The 27,116-nt window shown below is 48.4% G+C and overlaps 1 protein-coding gene across 3 annotated transcripts in view; it reads right to left on the minus strand.

Annotated features, from left to right (window-relative positions):
• CTDSPL (CTD small phosphatase like) overlaps positions 1-27,116 on the minus strand; it is a 116,364-nt gene that overhangs the window by 15,472 nt on the left and 73,776 nt on the right. For 2 of the 3 annotated variants that reach the window (XM_028518987.2, XM_036030513.1), the window contains exons 2-4: positions 17,619-17,773; positions 9,470-9,502; positions 2,632-2,733 (exon numbers count right to left, since the gene is read on the minus strand). In XM_028518987.2, the coding sequence (XP_028374788.1) occupies positions 2,632-2,733; positions 9,470-9,502; positions 17,619-17,773 (290 nt within the window). The remainder of the gene's footprint in view (positions 1-2,631; positions 2,734-9,469; positions 9,503-17,618; positions 17,774-27,116) is intronic. The other variant, XM_028518988.2, reaches the window with a different exon arrangement.

Here is a 27,116-nt window from a genome sequence, read left to right on the forward strand (position 1 = left end):
AAAGCAGGGCCAAGGACTTGTGGGGGTGAAAAGTCAGAGGCCACACGCCACGACCTCGGGCAGGCCCCTCCTCTGTCGGGACCCGGGTCTCTCCTCTCTTCCACAGCTCCTGGGACGGGGCTCATGAGCGTCCAGGGCCCCACCCAGTCCTGAGTGTCAGGGGTTTCCGGCCACTCTTGCCTGCTCTGCTCCACGCAGCGCAACACCTAGCGCACTCGCCAACTCACGTGGTGAGTGGTGAGTCACGTGGCTGCTCACGATACGGATGACAGCGTCGCTGACGTTTAACATTCAAATATGATTCTTCGATGGTCCCTAGGTTCCCGGGGATGGACTCGCCTATACTTCTAAATGGGTTTCCATGAATTAGACAGAAAACCACTCAAACCAACAGGCCCAAGAGAATAAATGGCTGCAAACCGTAGGGGCGAGCGGGAGAGAGATGCAGGGGTGGACAACGTGTGTGGCGGCCACTGCGCAGGGGAGTCGGGAACAGAGTCTCCAGTCGGACTCTGAACTGGGGTCTGCCTGTCCGCCCACGACTGTACGGACGCACGCACGTTCCCCTTTGGTCAGTACGCTGGAGAGACGCGAAGCACGGGAGATCTCGGAACCATCAGTGAGCACGCGCTAGAGCATCTGGGGCTTAGGGAAACAGCTGACTCGCTTCTGTGGCTGGGAGGCCAGGGGTGGGCTCACAACTAACATACAGAATCACGCTACAAAACAAAGGGAGGCTGGAGGAAGAAACTCTCCCGAGCTTCGTTCCCCAGCTCAGGGCAAGCACCGGTTCTCGATCCCCGTCACGTGCTGGTGGCAAGGAGGCCTCTCGTGCCAAAGCCAGGGTCCTACCTCGGGCCTGTGAGCCTGTGGGTTGTGCAGTTAGTTGTATACCTTCAAGGGGGGAGGCTCACAGGTTTAGGATTCTCGAAGGGCTCTGAAATGCCCTGAACGTTAAATACCGTGCAAAAGGGCACATTCTGCTCGCAGATGTAGGCAGGCCGGGGCGAGAAGACACGACAAGGTGCTGTTCACATGGGCTTGTCCTACGAGCAGGCCCTGGAGACACCACAGGCTGCCAAGGCCCCGCCTTTGGAACCCGGAGCCCTCGGTGACCCTGGGCTGTCTGGCCAGCATTGCCTTCACTCCCAGACTGCTTGCAGGGGAGCTGGCTATGCGGTCACGGCACATGACCCCTGTTCTAAAGGGCTTTCCTCCGGAAGGACTTGAAAAAGTTCTGCACAACTTGCTCATATGGTGTGTGTGTGTGTGTGGTGGGCGGCGGTGTGTGTGGGGGGGACCTGGATGGCTGCCAGGGCCTTTCAGAGCTGAGCTGGGCCGAGGCTCCGGCAGTGCCTGCACCGGTCCCGGAAGGTCTCTCGAAGTACCCGGGGATGAAGTGGCACCGCGCACCCCAGTGGCCAGACAGGTCATTTCTCACCGCTCAAGGTAAACGTGGCCCCTTCCGCACTCTCCCCAGGACTGAAAGACCAGCACCCGGCCCTGTCCTGCCAACAGAGGCCTCTGCTTAGTGGAGCAGGCGGAAGGAAAAGAATTTGGCAGTGAGGTCTCCAAACTTGATGGCTCCCCCAGTCCCCATACAACCACCAGGAATGACTGGGGCTCACGTGAGACCCACACCCCATCACGGAGGACGCCTCCCGTGTGCCCCGGGTGAAGTACCGGGGCCTTGGGATGCAGATACCAAGGGCAGTTCCGCCTAACTGGTCGGCGATAGCACAGCTGTTCCATCCCCAGAAATGCCCCAAGGCAAGCAGGGCCAGGGCCCTGCACACCCGCTTCCTCTCCCCAGCGTGCCAATCCCATTTCCAAAGCTTTTCATCATGTGCCTCTCTGAAATAATTCTTTCCATTTCAAAAAAAAAAAGGAAAATGGTTAATTAACTCATTTCTTAAGAGTGTCATTACAGCTGTTCGGCAGGGAGGTCCCCCGGTGATTTGTAATTAATTTTGGCTGTTACCCTGACGGGGCGATGGAGAGTGAGGGCGCGCGGAGAATCAAGACTATCGGATGCTCACCTTGACGCCACGGAAGCCCGGAACCCTTCAGGAGGGAGGTCTCGCAGGCGGATACTCATTAAGCTGTGAAGCTTACAAAATCCCCCAGCAACCTCTTATTACGAAAATAGTCAAAATAAATAAATGGCTGAATCTGTTCAGCTGCCGTAACTCTGGGAGTCTTCTCAGCGTTGAACATCTTTCAATAAACTGGTCTGGGGAAACTTCCAGGATAGCAGGTTGCTTTAACAGTGCCTCTCCTGCCCCTCCCAATAAAACATATGGCACCCCGGTCACCGTGACAAATACACAGGGGGTGTCCTGGGGCACTGCCTTGTGCCACCCGAAAAGTATTCCTGCAGGGGTTAAAGTGCTGGAAGCTCCGATCTCATAAATAAGAATGAGGTCTCAGTAAATATCGACAGCCCAGCATTTCTCCCCCAAACTAATTATGTTAATATTCCACCACCTGAGTTAATGTTCACCTGAGTTAATAAACAACTGTTCCTGGGATTTCTTCACGAACCATTAAGTCACACACTAATAACCACCAGCTTTCATCCAATTGTGTCCGAAGCACAGAGATCACGGATGGTTCTTCACGCTGATTTACCTTGAATGAGCTGTGCACCAACGTTTCATCTAAGTCAATGACCACACACTTCTTTCCATAGTCAAGCACCGTCACCTCTGGAAGGAGGTATTTAGCTGGTGGCTAAAGAAAAAAGAAATCACTATTATTACCTTGATGTAAAAGACAAGCCAGTCCCCTTATTATTGTATTATACTATCTCAGGGAGGTTAACAACGAAAGCAAACATTTAAATGCCTGGTCAAGCACATCATGCAACTGTATTGAAATTAATAGGAATGAGTGAGTAGCTTGCAGCTGAAGGTTTACCACACACCAGGCCATTGTCTGAGTGGCGACCATGGGAGCCTAGGCTTTGGGACCAGGCAAACGCGGTCTGAACATCAGCTGTCTCTTGCTTGGCTGTCAGTGGGGATAATAATATCTAACGTGAAGGGTTGTCGTCAGCAGCTATAATTGCGGTATAATGCCCACATTCTGTCTGGCACATATAGGGCTTGAATGTTTAATTATTATAGATGCTCTCACTAGGCCGGCCCATTTCCTGAGGTCACATTTTGTCTGAAATTCACTGTGGTATGTAAGTATATGTCAGAGCTTTATTGGAGCCACAGTATTACTTTTTTTTTTTTTTTTTAGTGATTGAAATGTTTAAAAACACCTGAAGAGAAACTACAGCCCCAACAGCAACATGCAATCCAAAGTGACCTCCAAGAATAGGAAACAGAGAGAAAACGGGCCCAGGTTCTACGTCCTGCCTTCTACCTGCCCCACTGTGGTATACGAGGGAGCGAGTGTGGCATTTTTGCCTCTCGGAGGATTCTGTCTCTTGAAGTTGTACTTTAATCCCCATGCTGTCTGTTAATCAAACATCTATTTACATGCCTTTGCGGTAGCTGACTCTAACCTTGAGATAAAAGGTCACGAAGAGTCACGGAAACACTAGGTATCTTCAGAGAACCTCGTTCTTGATGTAGAGTATTTATTTCTTTGGGCCACGCTTCATTTTAGAAGGGATGTGAAGTATTTTAGTTTACTCTGCGGCACACTCGGTCTCCAGTGATAACAAGCTCATTTTCTACCTCAGAAGAAGGTCAAGCTGTGTTCAACGTTTAAGGCAAAACAAAACACAAGAAATATCTGTCCCTAGCCACTGAAGAGCGAACAACTTAGCTCATCAAATCAAAAAAGAAAAAAATGAAATCAAGAAGTATGCCCTTTTAAGTGGCTTTCTTTCTTTTTTTTCCTTTTTCTTTTTGTCTAAACTGAACCTTAGTCAAGGATCTAGAGAATTTCAGACTGTAGCTGGTTCAATAGTGACCATTACCCAGGCGGTCAGCAGGTTAGGTAAATTTGCAAGGGCAACGATCATCCTGGCGGGGAGGTAGCCGTGCAGGGCTGACGGGGATGAGGCCACGGGTGGGAACCCGGGCATTTCCCAGGCTAGAGGGGCCCTCTCCCGTGAGTGTGGGTGCTTCATCCTCTCCAACATCATTTGAAGACAAGCCTTATGGCCTTCCAACGCCCTTGGCTCTAACGAGAGCTCGCTGAACAGTCTTCTCAACCTTGTAGTAATGGGGAGAGATGTGCCTTAGACCCGGACCACGGGATCCAGGGTCCTAGGAAGGGCTGTGTCCATTTTAAATTGGTAAGCGAGCAGGGTATTGAAAAAGTGAAACTTGCAAAAGAAGATGCATCTGAAAAAGTGCTTTAAAGAGGCAGGGTATGAGAAACTCTCTAAGTGAACATAAGGATGTGGGTTATTTCCGTTGTTTGGGCCATAACATGCTGGTGACTAGAATAAACTTTGTCTTAATGTTTTATTATCCAATTATGTAATAAAAACACATTCTCACTGTAAAGAATATAGACAGGAGAACACGACTATTCGCTTTTCCATGCCCCCCATTCCTTTGCCCAGCTGTCTCCCTTTTCAGTGTGGTGTGTATCTGTCCAGTCCTTTCTCCATGCAGTTATGCACTAAAGCAACAGTCCAACTTTATGTAACTGCCAGTCTGGAAAACGGGGATCTAGAAATTCTACCCCTCGCATATCCGAAAACATCAAAGATCTGCCCAAAGCGGCTCCGTTACTTTCCAAACCCAAGAATAAAAATCACTTTCTTAGCATATTTAACCCATACTTTATGAGCATTCTCTGAGTTAACGGTAAGCAAAAGGCCTCCCTGTACTACTCGGAGAGAAGAGAGAAAAGAGCAAGAAGGGTGTTAAGCAAGCTACTGATAGAACTTTTGTGCTGCAGAGAGCAAGGTGGGGGTGGGTGGGCTAGGAGGGTCCCATTACTCCTTAGCCTGGTTCCTAAATGCACTCCGGGAGCTTGGCTTTAGATGGAATGCAATGTCTCCAGACCATTGGTAAGAACTGTTCTGGACAGCTGTGTCCTTGGAACGTGCAAGGGCACTATATACATGCAATAGTGCTTTGCTACTTTAATTGATCTGTTCAGGTGATGCTTGAATCATTAACTAAGGAATGTCCCGAAGCAAATTTTCTCTCAGGCCATCAGAAAGCTGAAGAATAAGAGAAACACCAGTTATATCAACAGGAGCCTTTTATATAGAAAATCACTTGCTCCAAAGCACGTGGAGGGCACTGTGGGGGGTAGGGGTTGGAAGTGGAGGTAAGGAGTAGTGGGGTGGGGGTGAGGGGGAGGAAGAAGGAACCATAACTTGCCATCCAGGCTTTGGGAGTTCTCTGCCTGGGAGGAAATCTGAAATTTCCTGTCCATGGTAGTGAATGGGCCGCCATGAGTGGTAAACTCTATAGTTCTTTTGAGTACTAGCACCCGCACCCTCACAAATCTTACAGATGCAGTGCCTCTTCTCGGTACATTAGTGTTTTTTTTTTTTAACTTTTGTACTTTAGAGCTCTCAGGCTCAGTGTCTGCACACCGCCCTCCCCAGGCCTCAGAGTTCAGGGCAGAGACCTAAGGGCCCACTGCAGAGGGGGCAAAGGAAACCCCCAGGGGTATCTGACCTTTGGGCGTTTCTGGGCCACAACGGAAGAAGAGTTGTCTTGGGCCACGCATTAAATACAGTGTGACAAGTAACCACAAAAAAAATCTCATAGTGTTTTAAGTGAATTTACGATTTTGTGTCGGGCCTCATTTAGGGCCATCCTGGGCTGCAGGCGCCCCCTGGCCGCAGGTTGGACACCCCTGCCTAGACCATCTTGAAGTAGAAGAGTTGCTCTGCTTACATGTTCTTCCTAAGGTCTGGTGGGAAAAAAGTATGCTAATGTTTACTAAAGCCTTAGGCAAACAGCATAGAACCCTAACTCAGAAAACAAACGTCTCCTCTCCCCGTCAGCATTGTTACAGCTCGGCTGCACCACCAACCTTGTGTGGTAAGTGAGCACCAGCGTGGTGTGTGATTGATTCAAGCGAGTGTGTGGGAACAGGAGGAGTCGGGTCACAGCCCCGGAGCTCGCTGGCGGTCGCAGCCACCTGAACTTCAGCGGTTCCTGAGCCTTTCCCTCGCATCGTCTCCTCACCCTTCAATACCTAACTTTCACTGGACAGCCTGTGAGCTCCCAGTAGGATGCATGAAGAGCCCCAGATCCCAGCTCATGGCCGGGACACAGACGTTAGTTACTAAGCGGGACATTCAACAACAAGTCCAGATACGGCTGTCACTTCCGACAGGTGTTCAATGGATGGACTGACTACTCAATAAATGGCGCCGAGACAACGGGCTTGCCACCTGGAAAGGGAAACAGAGCTGGGTGACTACCTCACGCCTTGCACCAACGTAAATTCCAGATGGACCGAAGGCTTGAGTGGAATGATGAAACCACGAAACACTGGAAGGAAATATGGGTCGATGATCCAGTGGGGAGACCTTTCTAAGCATGATGTAAAACTCCGAAACCACAAAGGATAAGATCAATCCATTGGCCTACATAAAACTAAACTTCTCTGTGGCCAAACTGTCTATAAACAAGGCCAAAAGATATATCATGAACTTGGAGGAAAGTGCTAATTTCCTTGAAATTTAAAAAAAAATACACAATATAAAATCTAGAAGAAATGAATAGGGAAGAAGAAAGACATACGGACAACACACTTGGGGAAAGATCATACTCATTCATAAAGAAATACAAATCAAAAGCGATACATCAATACCACTCTTTACTTTCAGATTAACCAAGATTAAAATATTTGAATAGGCAACCCCACGAGCTCTTGGTTGGAATGTAAATTAGGTTTGGGGAGGACACTGTGGCTTTCATCTACCAAAACGTAAAGTGTACCCTTTGATGTAGCACTTCCACAACTGGGACTGGTCACGCGGACACTGTCACTCAAGTCCGTAAACACACACGTGCAAGAATATGCACAAGAGACACGTTGACAATAGCGCACGGTGGGCACAGAGTAAATGCCGCCAGCCGCACGGAAAGCGGTGGGGTGGACGCTGTGTGCTAACACTTGGAAGGATGTCCCCGGTATCTTGTTAAAGGCAAACAACACTTTTTTTTGCAAAACTCTCATTGTGTAAATATGCTTGTGTCTATGTAGAACATTTTTGGGAGGCTCTATAACAAGTATCAAAAGTGGCTATTCTGGGGAGCTGGGGCCAAGTTGGGGGATTTCTTTTCTTTCTACTTGAATCTTTCAGTATTTTTAAAACCGTGAGCTTGAACGATTGCTTAGTGGAAAATCAAAAGGGCGAACCTGCGCATGCAAACAGAACAGCATGAGGATGAAAAGAGAGGAAAGGCGTGAGGAGCAGAGATGGGGGATGCCTGCTGGAACTGCCCTGGGTGCCCATGGGCTCAGGGGTCTCTTTCATGTTCGGGGCCTGGAAAATGCTTTCAGGAGGCTGTGGGACCTGGGGTGCAAGCTCAGTACGAGCCTGGGTTTCTGGTCCCATGGTGCGGCACCCCGACCTCTCAGGAGCTCTCAGCACTGACCAGGCCCTGCTGCGGTCCACCAAGGGCAGGGCTAGTCTGTTTATGTGACCGGTGGCCTTGACGGGTGGGTGCAGGTTTTGCAGGGGGTCCCTAGGCTCGAATCCCAGGGCTGAGCTGGGACTTCGGTTCGCTTCTGCATACGAAGCAGGCAGTAGAGACCCTGCCGTGCCTATCAGCAGAACTGCTTTGCTGGAAGTTATCACTCGAAGAAGCAAGTTACTTCAGCTGGGCTTTGTTTTTCTGCAAGGTATTTCACAGATTCGTGAGGAAGGCCTGACCAAGTGTCTCAGAGGTAAGAGGCCACCAGCCATTCATTGATCAAGCACCGGGCTAAATTACACAAGGAATCTTTTTCCTCTTGGCTATTTTATTCCAGGATTCTAGAACGCATACAGGTTTGTAGGGAAAGGGCCATCTTTCTCAGTAGAGTTTTTGCCCTGACCAATGCTTGACTCAGCACCTAACTTTATAGATACCAGTGAATTAACCTGCTGAGAGAAAACAGTGCTTTGGGAGTATCAGAGGCAAGGGGACAGGTGCCAGCTGTCACCTGTTTAGAACAGAAACCTTTGTAGAAAGAATCAGTATATGGAACTACTTTGTACGAGGGCTACAAAGAGACCTCCGGTTACCAACCCCGCTGGGGACTGTTAATTTGTGAAAAAACAGGAGAGGCAGAGGAACAGATATGACCCCACTCAAACACTGGGTAACAACAGCTCACGCTGCCCGCCAATCCTTCTCGTCAGTCAGTTCTCCCAACAAAGCCCGCCACCCCGAGTTGTGCTGCCGCGTCGGAATCACCCCACACACCCTTGCCACGTGTTAACACATGGGGAGTTAAAGTTCTGAGAAAAAGGACACGATCAGAAACATTCCGGGCAACTGAAAAGTGACAAGCGTTACCCAATTTGGAGTCAACCTGTACTAATGTAATCCATCCCTTTCAAATGTAGGGTTGCTGTGCCTCTTGGTCATTCCCAAAAAACAGGTGAAAAAGGCCAGGGAAAAAGAGAGAACAGATTTGAATCAGACAATCTGAATAAGAGCCTCCCTGGGATTAAAATACCGATGTACGGACATCTTCCAAGACCTAAAGCCTTCTCGAAGGTTATAGGACTGCTAGAAAGGTCTTGTTGGTTACGGGCATCTCAAGAGCAAGTTTCTTCTGGGAGTCGGTCACTGGGACGGCCTCAGCCCAAATGGCTCAGCGGGCTGAGCGGGAGGAAGCAAAGGGGCAGTGGAGACGGGCTGGGGGCGGGGTCTGAAGGGGGGCTGGTCCAGGCCTGTGCTGCGGTCAAACACTGGCAGGGCTACGCTCCCCAATCCCGGGGCTGAACACAGAAGTGGGCGGCCCGAGGGAAGCTCAGCTGGGGCAGAGTTACCACACCACCTGCCTGTGGGAGTGGGGGTGGGTCCTGCGAGTCCAGGGGCGATCGTCCACTCTCAGAGCTACGGCCAAGCTACCGACACACTGGTGGACAAGTCAGAAATGGTCTGCTCATCTGGGACATGGGCTTGGGGAGCCCAGCACCACTGGGACAGCACCGGCCGCAAAGAACCGTGTCTGGGAAAAGTGTGTTCCCCCAGGCTACAGGGCTGGGTCCCCCAGGCTACGGGGCTGGGGCTGCCGTGCTGGGTTTGGGGTGCAGCAAGCTGCCTCAGCCTGTTCAGCCTGGGAGGGCAGAGAGAAAGGAAAAGTGAGAATTTGCTTAGGAGATACTGAAGAAGGAAACTCTCTGTAAAGAACTTCCTGCTTCCAGTTAAAAATGTAGCCTCATTTTTCTTTTTAACAGAACAGAGCTATTTATACCGTGTGATAAAACGCAACATAAGCAAGAACATTGAAAACAATCTTTCATATTAGTAGCCCAGAGCTGCCAGCCTCTACGAATGTTTAAATGAAATTGAATAAATATACATACACTTGGTATGGGAATGACCTGCCTCTGGTCACCCTGAGGAAAAAGAAAAAAAAAAAGTCATTGTCAGGTTCGAAGAGAAATGAACACATATTCAAAAGAAACTTCCAAGCACTTTGGAGTGTAGAGCAAGCATCCAATTCCCCGTCCTCTGCACCTTGGTGGCGTATAACAGACGGGGAGCACCCGAGGATCTCCCACAGTTGGGGTGCCACTCTCCTCCCAGACACCCCGCCCCTGGCAAACCAGGCTGGGCCCCTGAGGCTCGCTAACCATCTTGCTTATGTGAACCATGCCTCCCTCACTCCCAGAAACGTGATCCTTCATTGGAAATTAAAAATGAAAACCCATGCTTTACTTTGATCCATGACTCCTTCTAGGAACTGGCTTGTTTGCTCTTTTAAGCAAGTTTTTTCCCTGAGAGGACTAAGCCTTCGGTCTACCCTCCAGGCAGGGAGAGGAAGGCAAGTTCATCAGATTACGGGGAACACCCTGGCCTCTACCGGTCCTCCTCTAGGGAGGACGGGGCAGAGCGGACAAGGCAAGGTACAAGGAGTGCCTTCCAAGGCCACAGACACGGGGCAGCTTTCCCGTCAAGGGGAATGGAACCTGTATTCACAGGGACTGTCGAGACAATCCAGGTCCCAAGGAAGAACCTCCACCGCTTCCTCAGCGGTGAATGCCGCCCATTCCCAACATGGCGGAGGGAAACGCTTCACTTCAGCATCACTAAAAAATGCTCATAAAACCCTGAAGTTATCTCCATGGAGCATTTCCACTTTCTGTGCTTCTTTTTCTTTTTTAGATGGTGGGATGGGGGGGCAGCAAGAGAGCAGCATGTGGTTCCTGGTAAGGGGATGCTCTCACAGTCTCCCACCCTGAGCCACTTGTGAAAGCGTAACCATCTTTTATTAAGGGACGTCTGGTGACAGGGGTCTCCCAGAAAGGGGCCAGACCTGATTGTCCACAGTGGCAGGTGGCTGGCACCTTTCTGAGCTCTGCTCTGACTCGAAGAGCCATTTAGCAACTTCCTGATCGTCTCCAGACCTGGTCTTCACCTCTGCGGCGTAACGGAAACATACTGTTTCCTCCTGAGATAGTCTTGATGGCTCTTGACATTGCCGGGACACCGGGGACTTGCCTGAAGGATTCTACACTGCCTTTTGCCATTATTCAAGGCAGACCTGGGCTCCTCTTCAACACGTTGGCGCTATCAAATCCAATCCCGGTTTTCAAGAACATACACAGAAGTTCATTTCTGAAGCTCTTAAACGGTATTATTCCCAGCCTCAGGATCTGGGAGCAGGTCGCTGCTCTTGGTGGGGGAGACTTTAACTAGAAGCTCACAAAGCCTCACAGACCCGGTCACTGTGGAGTAGGGTTTCTCAAGCCCAACATTACTGACACTCGGGGCCTGATGACTCTTTGCCATGGCACAGGGGGGCTGTCTTGGATACTGTGGGATGTTTGATGGCATCCCTGGCCTCTACTCACTAGATGCCAGTAGAACCCCTAGTAGTGACAATCAAAGATGTCCCCAACATTGTTCCATAGGGGGCAAAATGGCCTCCAGTTGGGGACACTGTACTATCGGGGGACTGCACACAGCACCCCCACCAACACGTACACCTTCAGCGAGATGAGCGTGTCAGTGCTGATGAGAGAAACAGCAGTAACACCCAAAGGGACAATGACCAGAGGTGCAATGCTAGACAGATATTTGGGCTTGAAAATTCCCCCGGAGGTTACATGTATGTATGTATGTATGTATGTGTGTGTCTGTGTGTGAGTGCATGCACACAAGGAGCATGCACATATTAGTGAGTGTCCAGAAACCTCGTTCACTTTGCCCTCATCCTTAGAAGTCCTCCTGTGTCTCTGCCACGGGGCCTTCTAGGTGCTGACATGTTCTATCCTCTCGCCGCCGTCTGCAGACACTTACTCTGGGCCCCTGGCCTGCAGGTCCAGGGTGTATGGGAACGGTGGCAAGGGCTGCCACCCCGGAGGCCACCTGCTGCATGCTGCCCGCTGCCCGCCCCGCTCCTCGGACACGCCGAGTTCCGAAAAGCAGGGAGAGCTGAGGGGTCGGCAGAGGAGCAAGGCCTAGAATCCGCTTCCACATCTAATGGGCCTGGGCTGGTGTCCCAGGTGCCCTGGCTGGGCTGAGAGCAAAGGGCAGAGGGTCCTCCTCTGGGAATTGGCCGGTCCACGCTGACACGGGCTCTTTCTATGGGGTCTGGTCTCACAGATCGAACACAGTCAAGTGTTGTGCAAATGATGCGTTACTCAGGGTTCCTGTACCTCATTCTTTAAAAAGCCACTTTGACAAATGTTAACTGAGGTAAGTCCATGAATGAACGCTAAATCCAGAGGCGCTCCGCTCTGCCAGGGAACTGCCGGTGAAGGCCTCTCCTTGTGGACACAGCAGCTAACTCCTCTAAGGAACCGTCCGCGGATGTGACTCCATTCCCCCAGGTCATTTCGTCTGCGCAGAAACGGCTGTAAAGTGACTTTTACTGCGACAGCAGTGATTCTCCTCTTTCTTTACCCTCTACAGGCCCAGGGCACAAACTATGTTCCCTTCACTAATGGCGATTTTCTACAGCAATGATTTTTAAATGGGGGGGGTGTGGATTATGAGCACACTGAGGGGTCAAAGCAGAATCTGGAGCTGCGATACCGTTTACAGTGGAACGTCTCACACTAATCGCACGGATATGCTTTTCTGCACCAGAGAAGAGTAAGGTTCAGTGTCTGGTGCGGCAATTCATCTCTCATTGTTTCCCCCCTAAATTTCTCAGCTGTTCTTACACATTTCTCTTCTACATACATGTGAAATCTCCCTATCCAGAAACACAACATGTTTCTTCATCAATAAGAGCTACCATCTTGAAACTTTTTAATAATTCTAATTTTGGGGTAGTGTTTTTGGGTTTTCTATGGACGTAATCATGTCATCTGCAAATAAAACTAATTTTGCATCTTTTCCATATTTGGACCAATTGTTTTATTTTCTTATTATATCGGTCAGAAACTGCCAATGATTTTCCTATGCTGTTTACTGTTTATTTTTAGAAAATAGCTTTTTATTGTGTTTAAATACTTTTCTTCTAGTTATTTGGCTATACTATTGCTTGGTATATAAAGGTTTATAGCTATCTTATACTTCACATATGAGACCTGTTATCATCATAAAATGTCCCTTTTTCTCTGTTTAATGCATTTGGCCTTAAATTCTGTTTGGCTGATATTAACATTGCCACTTTTGCTTTGTATTTGATCTGCTCTGTACATTTTGCCCATCTTTTTATTTTCCACCTTAAAAAATCATGGTATGTTAGATCCTGGGTCGGAAACTATCCTCTACCTACTGTAACAGTCATTGGCACAGGTCATCAAATAGTTCCAGCCTTCTTTGTGGGCACAAGGTAGGGTTGCATTTTCATGCCCCTTGAACTGCCTTGGTCAGTAAAATGTAAGCTGAAACAAGGCATGTTACTTCATTTTTTTTTAAGTAATGGTATAACAAACATTGATTGTATCTTGTTATATAGTTAAAGTAATGGGCTTATGGTTACGTGAGCAGTAACGCAAGCTAAGCCTTCTTAGCTGCCATATTATTCTGTCTTAGTCCAGGGCTTGGTCCACAAGAATGAGACACGTTATGTCTGAGTGAAAACTTCAGGGGCCAGTGTGACCATCACGTTCCCTTTTTCCTGCTGTGACAATCACGGAGCAGACATGGGGCCTTCCTGTGTCTCGGTCCATGAATGAATGAGGACACGATGGGATTATACAATCCAACAGTGATGGTTATTAGTCACACGAGGCTACTGAGCACATAAAAGGTGGCTGGTCTGAATGAAGAGGCACTGTAACTGTAAAACACACCAGCTTTTGGAGAATTATGAGATAAAAAGGATGTAAATTTTATCTCATTTATAATTTTTTCTATTGATTACATGTTGAAATCATATTTCGGACATATTATGTTAAATAAAATATATTATTAAAATTAATTTGTCTTAAAAATATATAAAAATGGGGCTACTAGAAAAATTTAACTTATATGTGGCTCACATTATACTTCTATTAACTGTGCCACAGAGCAGAAGGTTCAGCCCACCTATGATAAACACGCAGCGTGAGTGAAAAATTAATTTTTTCTTATTTTAAGCCTCGGGGTTTGGGGGGATGTTACTAACGCAGCCTAACTGAACCCACACTGACTAGTAAGTGCATCCACTGAGTAGTCACTCCTCTTTTCTCTTTGAGAAAAGAGCTCTGGCTTTGTTTTCTGATTCTTTTTGCTGGTCTAAATTCTTCCCCTTTGGGGCCTCCCTCACTGCTGCAGGGCAGCCATGTGACCAAGTTCTGGCCAATCGGACATAGGCAGCAGTCTCCTGGGGTTTTCTGTGAAAGCCATTACTTTCCATAAAAGGGACAGACATGGCTAGACGACTCCTCCCTGTTTTTCCCTTCAGTGTGGCTGTGATGGCTGAAGCTTGTGACTTTGAGAGGATAAACAACACGCATGCGGATGAAGGCAAACAAGCCAAGGATGGTGGAGCAGAGAGATGAAAAGACAAAGGAACAGAAAGAGCCTGGGTGCCTGACGGTGTCATCAGGCACCTGAACTAACCCCAGCACTGACCAATCTCAGGCTTTTTATCTGACAAAAATAGTCCCCTATTTGTTTAAGCTATTATCGGTGTTTGTCAGTTTTCTTTTACTTGCTGCCAAAATCACTCCTATCTGATACAGGTATATTCTTGGAAACATACACAGCTGCATGTCTCAAGCCACACAGTCTTGGTCTTTCATTAGGAGAATTTGGTTTATCAAACTTGGTTTATTAAACTTGGTTTTATGCCTATGCTTCATGTTAGGTTTTCTCTTTATCACTTGTTCTTTTTCCCTTTCCTTAATATTTATGGCTTGTCCACATTTCTGTTTATTTCCCCTTTCACTCTCTGTTAATTTTGAGGATCTATTTTCTTACTGTACTACTTGTTATATATAATTTTACTACTAATAGTTATATTTATTCCTACACTTTCTATAATTATGTTGTAACTGAATATCAATCCCACCTAGATTTCTCTCACCCCCTTCTCTGAATCACTGTACGTCTGAAAATGTACATCGTTTTTCCTTACCAGATAAATGGTATCTTGATCACATATAGAGTTTTTGGTTTGTAATTATTTTCTCTCAGTAGCCTATAAACATTTTTCATGGCCTGCTGGCTTTCAGCGTCACTGATGAAATTTCAGAATGTAATCAGCATGTATCTAGGCCTGTGTTCCCTTTGCTTGCCCCTGCTCATCCGGATGTAGATTTGGTACCCTTCCAATCTGCACATTCAAGTTTTTTCAGCACAAGAAGAATGTCTTCTATTACTTATTCTCCTTTTGGCACTCCCATTATTTGCACGCTAGGTCTCCTGGATGTCCCCCCAGCCCTCACCCACTTGCCATCTCCGTGTTCCTGGTCCGCATTGTAAGATATTTCTCCCAGTTGCTCTTCCAGAACATTAGTTCAGTTCTCCTCAGTGACCATTCCCACTCTCTGTTTTCTCAGTTTGTTCTCTGAATTTTTATATTTAGACATCATGGGATATTTTTTGAGTTCTAAAAGTTACTTTTGCATTTAAAATTCGGTCCCTGAAATATCATTTCCTGAGTTGCCTGTTAAAGTTCTCATCTATCTCTTCTATTAGTCTTACCTCAGTCGGAGTCTGATATTCTAATTTGCCAGCTTGGACTGAATGAGCGAGCACTGCGAGGCCTGGTGAGGAGTGATGTGTTCATGGCCCAGCGGAGCCCAAACTGGCAAACCGCAGAGAGGTGAAGAGAGTCCCGGTACTCTGGGGCTTGTCCAGGGCATGAGAAGGGAGAGCAATTCAGCTCACCAGTAGGGCCGCTCCAAGGACTTCACACTTCAGGCCAGCCCACAGGCTCCTGCTGGCTTGCTGACCTTGCAGGACTGTACATTTCACACCTTTGTTCTAGGACTCCATCGAGGCAAGCAGTTCCCTCTGCTGGGGGTGCCTGCTTCTCACTGAGGACTAGAGAGAGGCACTCCTGCACCTGCTCTTTCCCCTGGAGGTGTCAGGAAAGCTGGAGGCCTTAATGCCCTTCCCGGCTGTATTGTAGGCTCGCCTGGGTTCAGAGAGGGAATTTAAATGGTCTGGACCATGTGCTCAGGCCCTCATCTTCCCAGAATCTCCTCCCTTACACTCACGTGTCCTTTCCAAATAATGTATTTTCTAACCACAAAAGTAATTTAAACTAATTCCATGAAAATTGGAAAAAGAAACAAGAAAAAGGAGAAAGGAATAAAACGCAGAGGAGAAAATTGTATATAGAATCCCACCAGTCTGAGATAACTTCTTCATATTTTGGCATAGAACATTCTAGTCTTTTCTTTTAAAAAAGATTTTATTTATTTACTTTTTAGAGAGAAGGGACAGGAGGAGGAAGGAGAGGGAGAGAAACAGCAATGTGTGAGAGATAAAAAATCAGTTGCCTCTCACATGCCCTCAAATGGGGACCGGGCCCGCAACCTAGGCACATGCCCTGACTGGGAATTGAACCGGCGACCTTTCGGTTTACAGGCTGGCACTCATTCCACTGAGCCACACTAGCCAGGGCATCATTCTAGTCTTATAAATGCTTGTGTGTGTGTGCATGACTACATACATAATTATGAATATAGTTACCTACTATATTTTAGCCTTTTTCTCTGAAGTGATATATTGTGAACATTTTCCTATATCAGTAATATTTATGAGACATGTTTAACAGCTGCTTACTGTATGGTTACTCTGTAGGTCTTTTATTGTCTATTGTTCATCATTAGGTTGCTTATAATTTTGCAATATTATAATGTATTCTGGATCATATTTTATTGTTAAATCTTTTTTAAAAAATATTTTTAAAAGACTTTATTTTTAGAGAGAGGGGAACGGAAGGAGAAACGGAGGGAGAGAAACATCAATGTGCAGTTTCTTCTTGTGCGCCCCCTACTGGGGTCCTGGGCCGAAACCCAGACATGTGCCTTGACTGGGAATTGAACTGGTGACCCTTTGGTTTGCAGGCCAGCACTCAATCTACTGAGCCACACCAGCCAGGGCTTATTACTAAATCTTTACACATTTACAATTATGTCAGTAAGGTGGAACTGCTTCCAGAAACAAACAGGCATATCTTTTAAGGTTTTAAGATCAGATCCCAAATTTTCCTCCAGAAAGGTATAAACAATGAACATTCCTACCAATAACCAATTTATACCCTCTACCCTCCCTCTCACCACCCCCACACCAGACCCAAATATTACCTTTGATCATTTGATAATGGAAAAGGATCTCATTTAGTTTGTATTTGCATTGAACAAATTTTTCTGTTTATCAGCCAACTGTATTCCTTCTTTTGTGACATGCCTGTTCATGACCTTCGCTCATTTTGTTTGGGACGTAAAGACTTAGGACTTCTGTGTCCTCAGTCTCGGCTGCCTTCACAGTGAACACTCCCCTTTGCCTCTTCCAGTGATTTCTACCTGGACTGCTATTTTGACTGAATTAATATTGTAACCCATTATCTTTTTGCTTACACTTGTGAGATGTCTTTTTGCTCATCCTTTTACTTTGAACTGTCCTGAGTTACTTTGTTTCAAATATGTCTGTAGATAGCATATAGGCAGAATTTGTTGTTTGTCACCTGTGACAATTGTCTTAAAATTTTATTTGATATCTATAAAAGTATAACAAATACTACCTATAAACAAGGTAGTTAAATCCATTTATATTTATTACTGGCTCTTTCCCATGTCTCTGTTTCCCCTTTTGTCTTTCCATTTCTTGGTCTGCTAGTGGTCATTTAACTCTCTATTCATACGTTCAACTTGCCAAGAATATTATAAAAATGTGAAGTAACGCTTACGACTCTCATCAGATATGATCCTTAGTTGCTACACGGGGGTGGCTGATATCCTTTAACAAGAAAGATGGCTTTACTGGTAATTTCAAATCTTTGAGTAAAGAGCTGCATACATACTGTCATAAGCTCTTACTAAGGACAGGAGTGCAGAATGTGACGGATGTGCGGCTGCTGCAGTTTCGCTGAGTGCACCGTTCCCCACCAGAACTGACCTTCTGCAGCCCGCCGTTCTCCTCCACCAGCGGCGGAAGCACGCTGGGGCTGCTGGCTGGCGGGGCCTCCACATTGTAGTCGCGGAAGCAGCAGAAGAAGGAGCTGAGGATGCTGCGGCTCCTCTGCTTCTTTAAGCTGACGTTACACTGGGATGCTGGAAAGAGAAACACAGCACGCTGTGGCCAACTGCAGCATGTCCTCACAGTTGCTATGCAGTGCAAAAACGTGAATGTGCAGTCGCCACCCCCCAAACTCCCCCCCCCCCCCACTCTGGCCCTGGTACCGGGAGACCTACTCAGGACAAGAAGACAGGGGGCCCAGGAAGTTACTCTGAAGGACTGTTATTCAACATGGAAATCCCAGAAGGCCAGCTGGTTGATGGAGGCCAGTCCTGCTGGCTGGGCAGAATTCCTCTGGCCTCAGCCCAGTGGGGGCTGCTGGCTCGGTAAGTGACCCATCCGCAGGGTCAGGCACCATCTGCATTCCTGAACCCAGCAGGGACAGTCTCTGACCCTGCACTCAGCACCACTTCAAAACAAAGATCCTCGCAGGCACAAATCACACTTGACACTCTCTGAGAAGCATGTCTCTAGTAAGGGTACCGAGGGCACTTTGAAACTAGGTTCTTCGATACTCCCTGCTCACCATGGAAATGACTAATGTCATGGGTTAAGATATAAGATGTGGAAGGGCACAAAGGAGCCCCCTTCCTCATCTCCGACATCTGTCAAGAAGCTGACGGGAGCCCAGACTCGCAGAGCTCAGGGCTGAGGGATTCCATCACACTGAAAACACAGACAGCGGGAAATGGGGGGCAGAGAAGGTGTGCTCTGGCCTGAGCGGGGCTGGCCAGGGCAAAGCGCATCTTCAGGGGACCCAGGGCAATGTTGTACCAGGAACTCATTCCCTGGCCCGGCCTGGACTAAAGCTCCAGGGGGAGTGATGGAGCCTCTCTGTTACCCAGCGTGCAAGGCAAGCCGCCACAAGTCCGAAAGAGAAGGCAAGGAGTACTGTGGATGAAAAACACCTGAGGGGAGGAAACCGACAGCTCGGAGAGGGAGGAGCTTGGTGCCTGGGAATGCAGCCAAGGCTGTCCCACCACATACCATTTCTGGGCGGGTCAGAGAAGAGGCCACAGGCAAAGGGACCATGCTTTGGATTAATGGGAAAATCGCCAATTAGGAAACGATTTGAGTCCCTGTGATAATTGCTGGAGTGTATCTCTCCCAAAAAGCAATTCTGGCACAATTTCTATTTCTGAACACTTGAGTGGTTTGTATAGCACCTTCCCTCTCAAGAGATTGCAAAACCTTTGCTGAAAGTCTTGGGGTAGGTATTCTAGCAAAGCAAATGCACTCAGGTGGAAATTCTGAAAAAGGTTGGAAAAGCTGTTTTGCCAGCGACTCCCCCTGGCCTGGATGGTTTTTAGCCTGCGTTTGGGCAAATGGCCCAGGAAGTGTGAATTTCAGACCATTATTCACTGAAGGGGAGCTTTAGATAACCATAAATCCTAGGAAAAGCTGGCTCTTTTATCTGCCTGGTGCATCTCTGGGTGCAGGCCCCGGGGTACCATTTCAGGCCCCATATGCCAGGCCAGGCCAGGCCACTGGGACCCCCAGACACAGAGGCCGTCCCAGGAGCAGTGGTGGGAAGCGACCGTGGCTCCTGTTTACCAAGGGCCAGCCCCCTAAATTCCAGCACTTACAACCCTCATCTCATGCAATCCTTACAGCTACCCAAGGAGATAGGTGTTATTGCTTCCACACCACCGCTGACAAAATACAACCAGTAATTGCGTGTGCCAGGATGCAAACCCCGTGGGCCTGTTTCCAAGGTTGGGTGCTCTCCCCATGCGCCATGCTGAAGGCAGTCTTGAAACAACTTAGGTCAGATTAAGGAGGACAGGGGGGACCAGGCCCAGCGGAGAGAAAACTACTGCAATATACTCTCATTTAATACATGTGATTGGGTAAGCTGTTTCGTTGTTATCCTGGGTGTTTCAGTTTTTGTGCCACACACAAATCATTTAGTCAGAGGAGGAAAAGAAAACCTCCCTCTTTCCCGGCCGATAGCACCTTTCTCTGCAGAACGAGCTACTTGTTCACGTCTCAGAGACACTGAGCAGACAATACCCAGGTTGGGCAGCGAATGGCTCTGTGAAAAGCACCTTCCCAGATTCTATTTCCATCCTCGGATCACAGAAACCTCCCTACAACTAACTAACTTACATGCTAAAAAAATCCTCAGCCTGTGAGCTACTTATAATTTCTACCGTATGATTGATTACGTACCGCTAGAGGCCATAAATAGACAGTGAGAATCATTAAATGAGCTTGAGTCACTTGGGAGCCTGGCAGCCCCGGATGGGGAAATGGCATCTTACTCAGGTTCGCCCTTCTCTGTGGGAAGAGGTGAGCAGCCCGAGCACCTCACTTCCGCTGCTGTGGGAGGGGCCGAGCCTCACCCTACCCTCGGGGCTCATTGCTGCCTAAGGGGCTCCAGGGCTGTCTGAATCCAACCACCCTACTGCTTCCCGCCCCGGCTGCTGCCTCTCCTCCAGCTACAGTCTGGTCAAAGGGTGTTGGTTGATACACGAAATTGAAGTTCACAGTTTAATGGACCAAATGTTTATATTATATTAGATCAGAAAAGCTGGATAAGTAAATTGTATTTCTGACTTGATTGGAACTGTGCAAAACAAAAGAGATTATACGTTAGAAAAGATAAGCAAAAATGTGTCTAAATGTTAACAATAATTGGCAGGTTATGGGTGCTCGTATTTCTTCCCTGTATACGTTCCAAAGGTTTTATGGTAATCATATGTCACTCTAACAATGGGAGAGCAAATAATCTTGTTAAGCTCTCTTTCAGCAACTTCGTGATGCTCAGGAGAAACTGTAGCCTACTTCTAAATATAATGTTCAGACTTACTCCCACTCTTCTCCACTCCCTGCCTGTGAAGCAACAACCAGGCAACAGCAGCATGACTAAAAGTGTCGCAGGAAGTAAATGGCGCTACTATCCCGGCCCACAGCCCCACCTGGACCGCGATGCTCTCCAACCCACCAATCTCGAGACCAGCGGAGGCCCACGTGGAAAGAAGGCATTAAGTAAGTGTCTTTCTTTATTTTTTTTAATTTAAATTTAAATTTTTTTTTAGAGAGGGAAGGGAGGGAGAAAGAGAGAGAGAAACATCAATGTGCAGTTGTTGGGGGTCATGACCTGCAACCCAGACATGTACCCTGACTGGGAATCGAACCTGTGACACTTTGGTTCGCAGCCTGTGCTCAATCCACTGAACTACGCCAGCCAGGGCTCTTTCTTTCTTTTTTAAAAAAGATTGTATTTATTTATTTTCAGAGAGAGGGGAACAGAGGGAGAAAGAAGGGGAGAGAAACATCGATGTGTGAGAGAAACATCAATCAGTTGCTTCTTGCACACTCCCAACTGGGGACCTGGCCCACAACCCAGACATGTGCCTTGACCAGGAATCAAACCAGTGACCTTTCGGTTCGAAGGCCAGTGCTCAATCCACTGGGCCACACCAGCCAGGGCGAAAGTGTCTTTCCCCAGCAGAATGTGCCCACGGGCGTCCTCATCTGGCGGCCCCACCAAACCTCTCACCTTCCCTGTACACACAAAGGCCATCCGGCTGCTGCTTTGTTCTTAATCAGGACTGGGCCCCTCACCGCCTCTCCACAGTCCCTTGGAATGTTCCCACTGCTAACCCACAAGTGAGAGACGTCTCCTGGTGGCCCAGGTATCCAGGAACAAGGTCTGTGTGAGGCCTGTTCCAATGGGGTAGTAAAGAGGGTGTAACATACATGTCTTCCTGTTCCGTTGGTTTTCAGACTACTTTGGAGAAGAAGGAGTAGCAACTTTGAACATGTCGACAACATTACATGAGAGATCTTCCTTCTTTTAATCAGATTTAGGAAGAAAAAGTCATCGCCAGTCATTCCAAAGTTTTCTGCTGCTTTTCCCCATAACCTTCCCACTCCCATCCACAGTCACACCCACACCTGCCCCCTCACTCCTGGCTGCCTCCCTGGTACACTCTTCAGCACACGACATCCGTCCCACCTGTCTCTCCTCCTGGCCTCACTCCCCCACTTCTCAGAACCTTCCCATTCTCTAGGGGCTGGTCCAAAGACCCCTTTCGGAGGAAGCCCACTGTAGTGGAAGTGGTTTGTTCCTTGGCCACTGCATTTCCACGTGGATGTGTGTCTGAGATGTGTCTTCAGCTCATTCCTCGCTATTAAATTCCGCGCCACCAATCGCCTCGTGTAAAAATCTACCCTTCTCCCTTTCATTAAGTCGTTGGTTTTGATGTCCTTAAGAGCTCTTAACTCTGTCCACAGCGATCCCTGTCCCTGTCATGTCCCAGCTGAGGCCCTCATCATTTTGTCCCTGAGCAACTGTAATAGTCGTTTGACTGGTTTTCTTGCTGATTTTGTATCCTGTAATTAATGATCGACAGGACCCACCCAGGGAAAGCCCGACGAGTGAGTAGACTGTTTGGTCGTTATGAGCGTGGGCTCTGAGGTCAGCTTGCAGTAGTACGGGACCTACGTTACATTACCGCATGTTGCCGTGTATAATGCACAACCACGTTTTTGTGCTCATTACACATTGGATCATTAACCCATGGCAGGCAGTCATTATACCCATGTATAATGCGCATCCTTATTTTCCCCTCCAAAACTTGGGTAAAGTGTGTATTATACATAGCAAAATACGGTGTGTGGCTTTTTTGTGCTTCAATTTGCTTATCTGTAAAGTGGGGACAGTAAAGGCGCCCCTCTGTAGGCTTGTTGTGAGAATGAAAGGAGTTATTATAAAGCACTCGGTGTCCAGCACGGGGTAAGCACTTCATGAATGTTCGCTCTCGTTATTATCATTAGTCTCTTAAAAGCTTTTGCTTTGAAAGGAGCAGGGCTTCTGATGGTAAATCCTGAATCAAAGGCTAGATTCTGTGGGTATACATTTTTTTCCCTGGCTTCTCACAAGTAGGAGGCATAACTTACTATAACAGACCTTGGTTACATAAACTGTAATTTAGAAAGCAAAAGTAGAAAAAAAATCTGAAGTAATTCGACTACATTGCTTTAAAAACTGGATGTAGGGAAGAGTTGAGGGCCCCAGTGAGCTCTGCAGGGGGAGCTGCTCCCTGCGTCCCCCTCACTCAGCTCGCCCAGGGGCTGGCCTGGGCTCTCCCCGCTGCTGAGCACTGCGCCTGCCCAGTCTGCATCTGACTCAGGGTCTCCTTTCCCCAAGCTGTGCATCAAAAACACGTGTCCTCCCGTGTGCCCTGGAGCCACACGAGAACCTTGAGGGAGGATGACAGACCCAGCAGGGTCCCTCCTGCAGGCTCCCTCCTGGGGCCCTGCTGTGCTGCCCTCTCCTCGAGGCTCCGGCAGTGCTGGCCTGTGTACTGGCCTGTTGGAGGGACCACCCTTCCTCCTCTTCCTTAGCCCTGCCCATGAAGACAAGCCCCTAGCTGGTCCCAGCAGTGGCCTTTCTCTTCACACAGACTGCTGGGCCGTGGGCATGAACATCCCACAGTCCGAGAAAGGGAGGTCTCCAGCAGGAGCAGATGCAGTGACGCTAAGACTTAACTGTCTCCATTTCTCAGAGCTGTTGGACACAGGCCTCACCCTGGCCTCCTGTGACCTCTGACAGCTTCAGGGAGAGCGTGACACTGAGGACAAACAGGCACACAGCTATTTCTCTGGATACATCCTGGGAGCTAATGCTCCTGTCCAGGCCCTGGACCCGGTGTCACCGCAGCCCAGCAGGCGAAGACCCTGCTTCCCACTCGTATGCATTCCCTCTCGTTCTCCTCCCAGGACAGGGACCCCCATCCTCTGGCACAGCAAAGGAGGGGCCTAGAGAAGGCCTGGGAACGGGCAGCTCAAAGTGGAGGCACAGGTAGCTGCCTTCCTGCGCCCTTAATCCTAAAGGCAAATGGGAAACTTCCCAAATACCTCCTTGGTCCCTCGGGGAACAGGGCTGGCCCCGTAGCAAGAACCAGGGTCTTCAAAGCACCAGCTAGCGATGGGAAGCGTAGTAGACAGTTAACATTTTTGGCCTGCCAGAATCCATTACTCATCTTTCTGGTAAAAGTGCCTCAATTTTCCTCTAGGGAACCGCTCTCAGCCCACCGGCTTCCAGTCCATTACCAAGGCCTGCATAATCAGAGCCACATGATTGGCTGAGAGAGTGCCCGACCTGGGCCAAGGAGAGTCGGCCCCAGGACGGATGCTACAGCTGTTAGAGGTTGTTTTTGTCGTTTTTCTAAGCTGGGAGGCTGTAAGCCCGGAGCCCCTGGTGACCATCTTTGCCACGGAGTGAAGAGCTCCTACTTGAGCATGAAGGCAACACCGCGGAAAAGGGGGCTGAGACACAGACAGGGTCAGATCTCTGACAGTATCATCTGAGGGCTCGGTCCATGAAAACCAGACCCTTCTGGAACTTTCAGTTGCGTAAGAGAATAAATCCGCTCTTTCTGTTGAGCCACTCTGAACTAGGGTGATGTTATCTGCAACAGGAAGGTTCATCCCTGAAACGTAAGCTCCTCGGCTATGCAGCATGGAAAGACCCGGGCTGAGCGTGTCATACCGTTGCCAGAGGGTACAGGGAAGTGGGGGAAATGGCAATGTGTAAAGGGTCTCAGGCGAGAGAGAGGGCATGCAATATTTGTTTGAGGGACCAAATAGAAGTGGCAAGGGCTGTCAGGTGGGGGTTACGAGTTTGGGTTTGAGTCTATAAAAATGGGGAGTGACATGATCAATGGTACGAATGTCACTGTCTCCCTTCTGTACCCGGAACTGCTGACTTCATGTTTTAAACTGTGGCTAATGCAGGCTATCGATTGGCATCAAAGATTGTCAGGGCATTTGCAAATTAGACACGGGGACCATTTTGTATAAAGAGCCTGAACGGGGATTTCTTATTTAAAAATTGACCTTAAGTACAAGTTCTGTGGAAAGAAAATGAGCTTTGGAATTACATTTGGGTTCAAGTCCCAGCCCTGCTATTTGCTTGCCGGTGTGGCTTCCTCTGACTAAGCCACACTAGTGACACGGGTATCATACTACCTACCCCACAGGGGATGCAGCAAAAGCATGCACGTTTGTGTAAGAGAAAAAAAAATCTACCAGCAGCTTGAAGCACAGCAACAGAAAATCAGGACCGGTTCAGACCCAGTGCCGTGTGACCACGCAGAAGTCAGCTTCTATCCAGACAACGGTCCTCACAAAAACTGCCCGGCTTTGTGAGAAAACACACAGAGAGGCCCCTTTTGGTTTTCTTTACGCAAATTCTAAACATAGAACTTACAGTGGCTCTTTAGAACTTCACCTAGCCAGTGAAGGTTTCTTTGGATAACAACAACAACATCAACAACAACAAAAACAATAATAGAAAGTAAACAAATAAAAAACACTCCACATGTAAAGCTTAAAATGAACCCTAGGACTCCAGCCTTTTGTAGGGAATCACATGAAATACAGGTAGAAAGAAAGTGCTGTGATTGGAAAGGCTGCATGCCCAGGGGAAGTCCCCCAAGGCTGACAGTGGGGTCTGGTCCTTCGGTGGGACAGGAAGACCGGTCTGTGGAGCTGTCAACCCATGTTTATGCCAACGTGGGAGGCACAACTGAATGCACAACCGGCTGGTACATGCAGGCTGAGAGGGGGCGTTTCGACTCATACATCCTGACCTAACTGATTCCCTTCTACACCCAGAAACTGAAATGTTGACCCCAAACAGCCAGTGTTTCTTTAATTAGTGTGGTAGGTGCCCAAGCCGGCAATCACTACCCTTTTACAGTTCTTGTGTTCTGACCTGGTTTGGATTTCGGGTGTGGGGAGGCTTCAGGACCCAAACCTCTGGGGTCTACACCAGTTCAGACCTTTGCAGACTCACCTTTGGGAGCACCCCACCCATCTGTCCTGATCTCTGATCTGCCCTAGCACTCCCAGCACCGCACAGATATCTCTACACACCCCAAGGAGCAGTTCGGGATAAAGATCAGAGTAGCTGGGCCCAGCGGTGGGAACGTTTGCTGCTCACTATGAGTCCATCCTCAGCCATTCAAGTTTCTTCCCAGGTAAAGAAACTGCATCTTGACAGCGACAGAAAACGAAGAAGATCTGCCTTTAATTTCCATGGTGTCAAGCCAGCCTATGTGCCGGCACAGGGATCAGACACCTAGTGTCAGAATTTCTAGGAGAAAAGTGGCTTCTCGCACCAAGTCTACTGCTAATGTGCCAAAAGCACCAAAACCTGCTCTCCAAACCAGCTTCTTTCTTGTCACGAGAGCAGAATTAAGAAAGGTGTTCCACGGCAGATTTATATCACCCGAGTATTTACAGCAGAACATTACAAATAAAAATACGTCCTGTTCCAAGCCTCCTTCGTGGCCCTGTTAAGGCTGCGAAACTGCACATGGGAGTTTCCCAAGACAGGGACATTCGAACGTGGAGACGTCAGAGAACTTTACAACCCTGAGGACACCATACAGCTCAATTCACAACCACGTTACTATGGAATAAGCTAAATACCTTTTTTATGGGAGGAGGGGGAGTTCCCTCCCGAGGGCCAGCGTTTAAATGAATGCACCATTTCTTCTCTTCTGGAGCTGGGCTGCAATCTCTGGAATGCATCCCAGGGCGGTGGTTCGCAATGGGTGTCTAACAGGAAGTTCTGGGCAGTCTATGCATACATTACATTCCTTTCCCACCCCGAAAGAGTGGCCAACAACCACAGCTTTCCTCTGTTTGAGTAGAAGGGGGGTGCTGAGGGAGGGGTCAGCCAGGGCACAGGCTATACACACAGTTCAAAAGCAGATGTAGCTGCTGAGAATCCAAACATCCTTTTCTCCTAGAAAAAGGGCTTAGGCACCAAGAGTCCCTTGGTGAGATGTCCAGCCAGTCCCTATTCTATTTCTGAGGGATGCGCTTCCCCAGGGAATGCCACCCAAGGCTCGATGAAAGAAACACACCTCCGAAAGCCCGTTTTCCCACCGCAGCCGAGGCCCCTCCAGCAAGGAGAATCAAGGGGAGGAGCAGGGCTGCTGGCTGGAGGCTGAGCAGAAGAAATTTCCCTCTCATCGCTCCACCCCCTGTGATAGGACGTGGTTCCCCAGTACACTGTTGGCTCATAACAGCCCACATTAGTTGAGTGCTTGGCCTGTGCTAGGCTCTTGACAGAAACCCTCTCTGGCCTCCACAGTGTGCAGTGCTAATATGACCATCTTTCTGATGGGAAGACAGAGGCTCGGAGTACATATGACTGCAGCAAGGGGTTCAAAGCCTGCGCAGCCTGACCGTGAGGCTCCCAGCCATCCCACAACCCTCCTGGCCTTTCCCCAGCACCCTCTGGGTTGGGGGGTTATTTCTAGGGCAAAATTCTGAGTAGGAGGCTTTGTGCCACCTGCCTTCACTGCAAATTTTATATTTTTGAAAACAAAATGATCCCATGATAGTTACAGC

The sequence above is a fragment of the Phyllostomus discolor genome, chromosome 7 (assembly GCF_004126475.2).
Source record: "Phyllostomus discolor isolate MPI-MPIP mPhyDis1 chromosome 7, mPhyDis1.pri.v3, whole genome shotgun sequence".
In the NCBI taxonomy this organism is placed as follows: Eukaryota; Metazoa; Chordata; class Mammalia; order Chiroptera; family Phyllostomidae; genus Phyllostomus; species Phyllostomus discolor.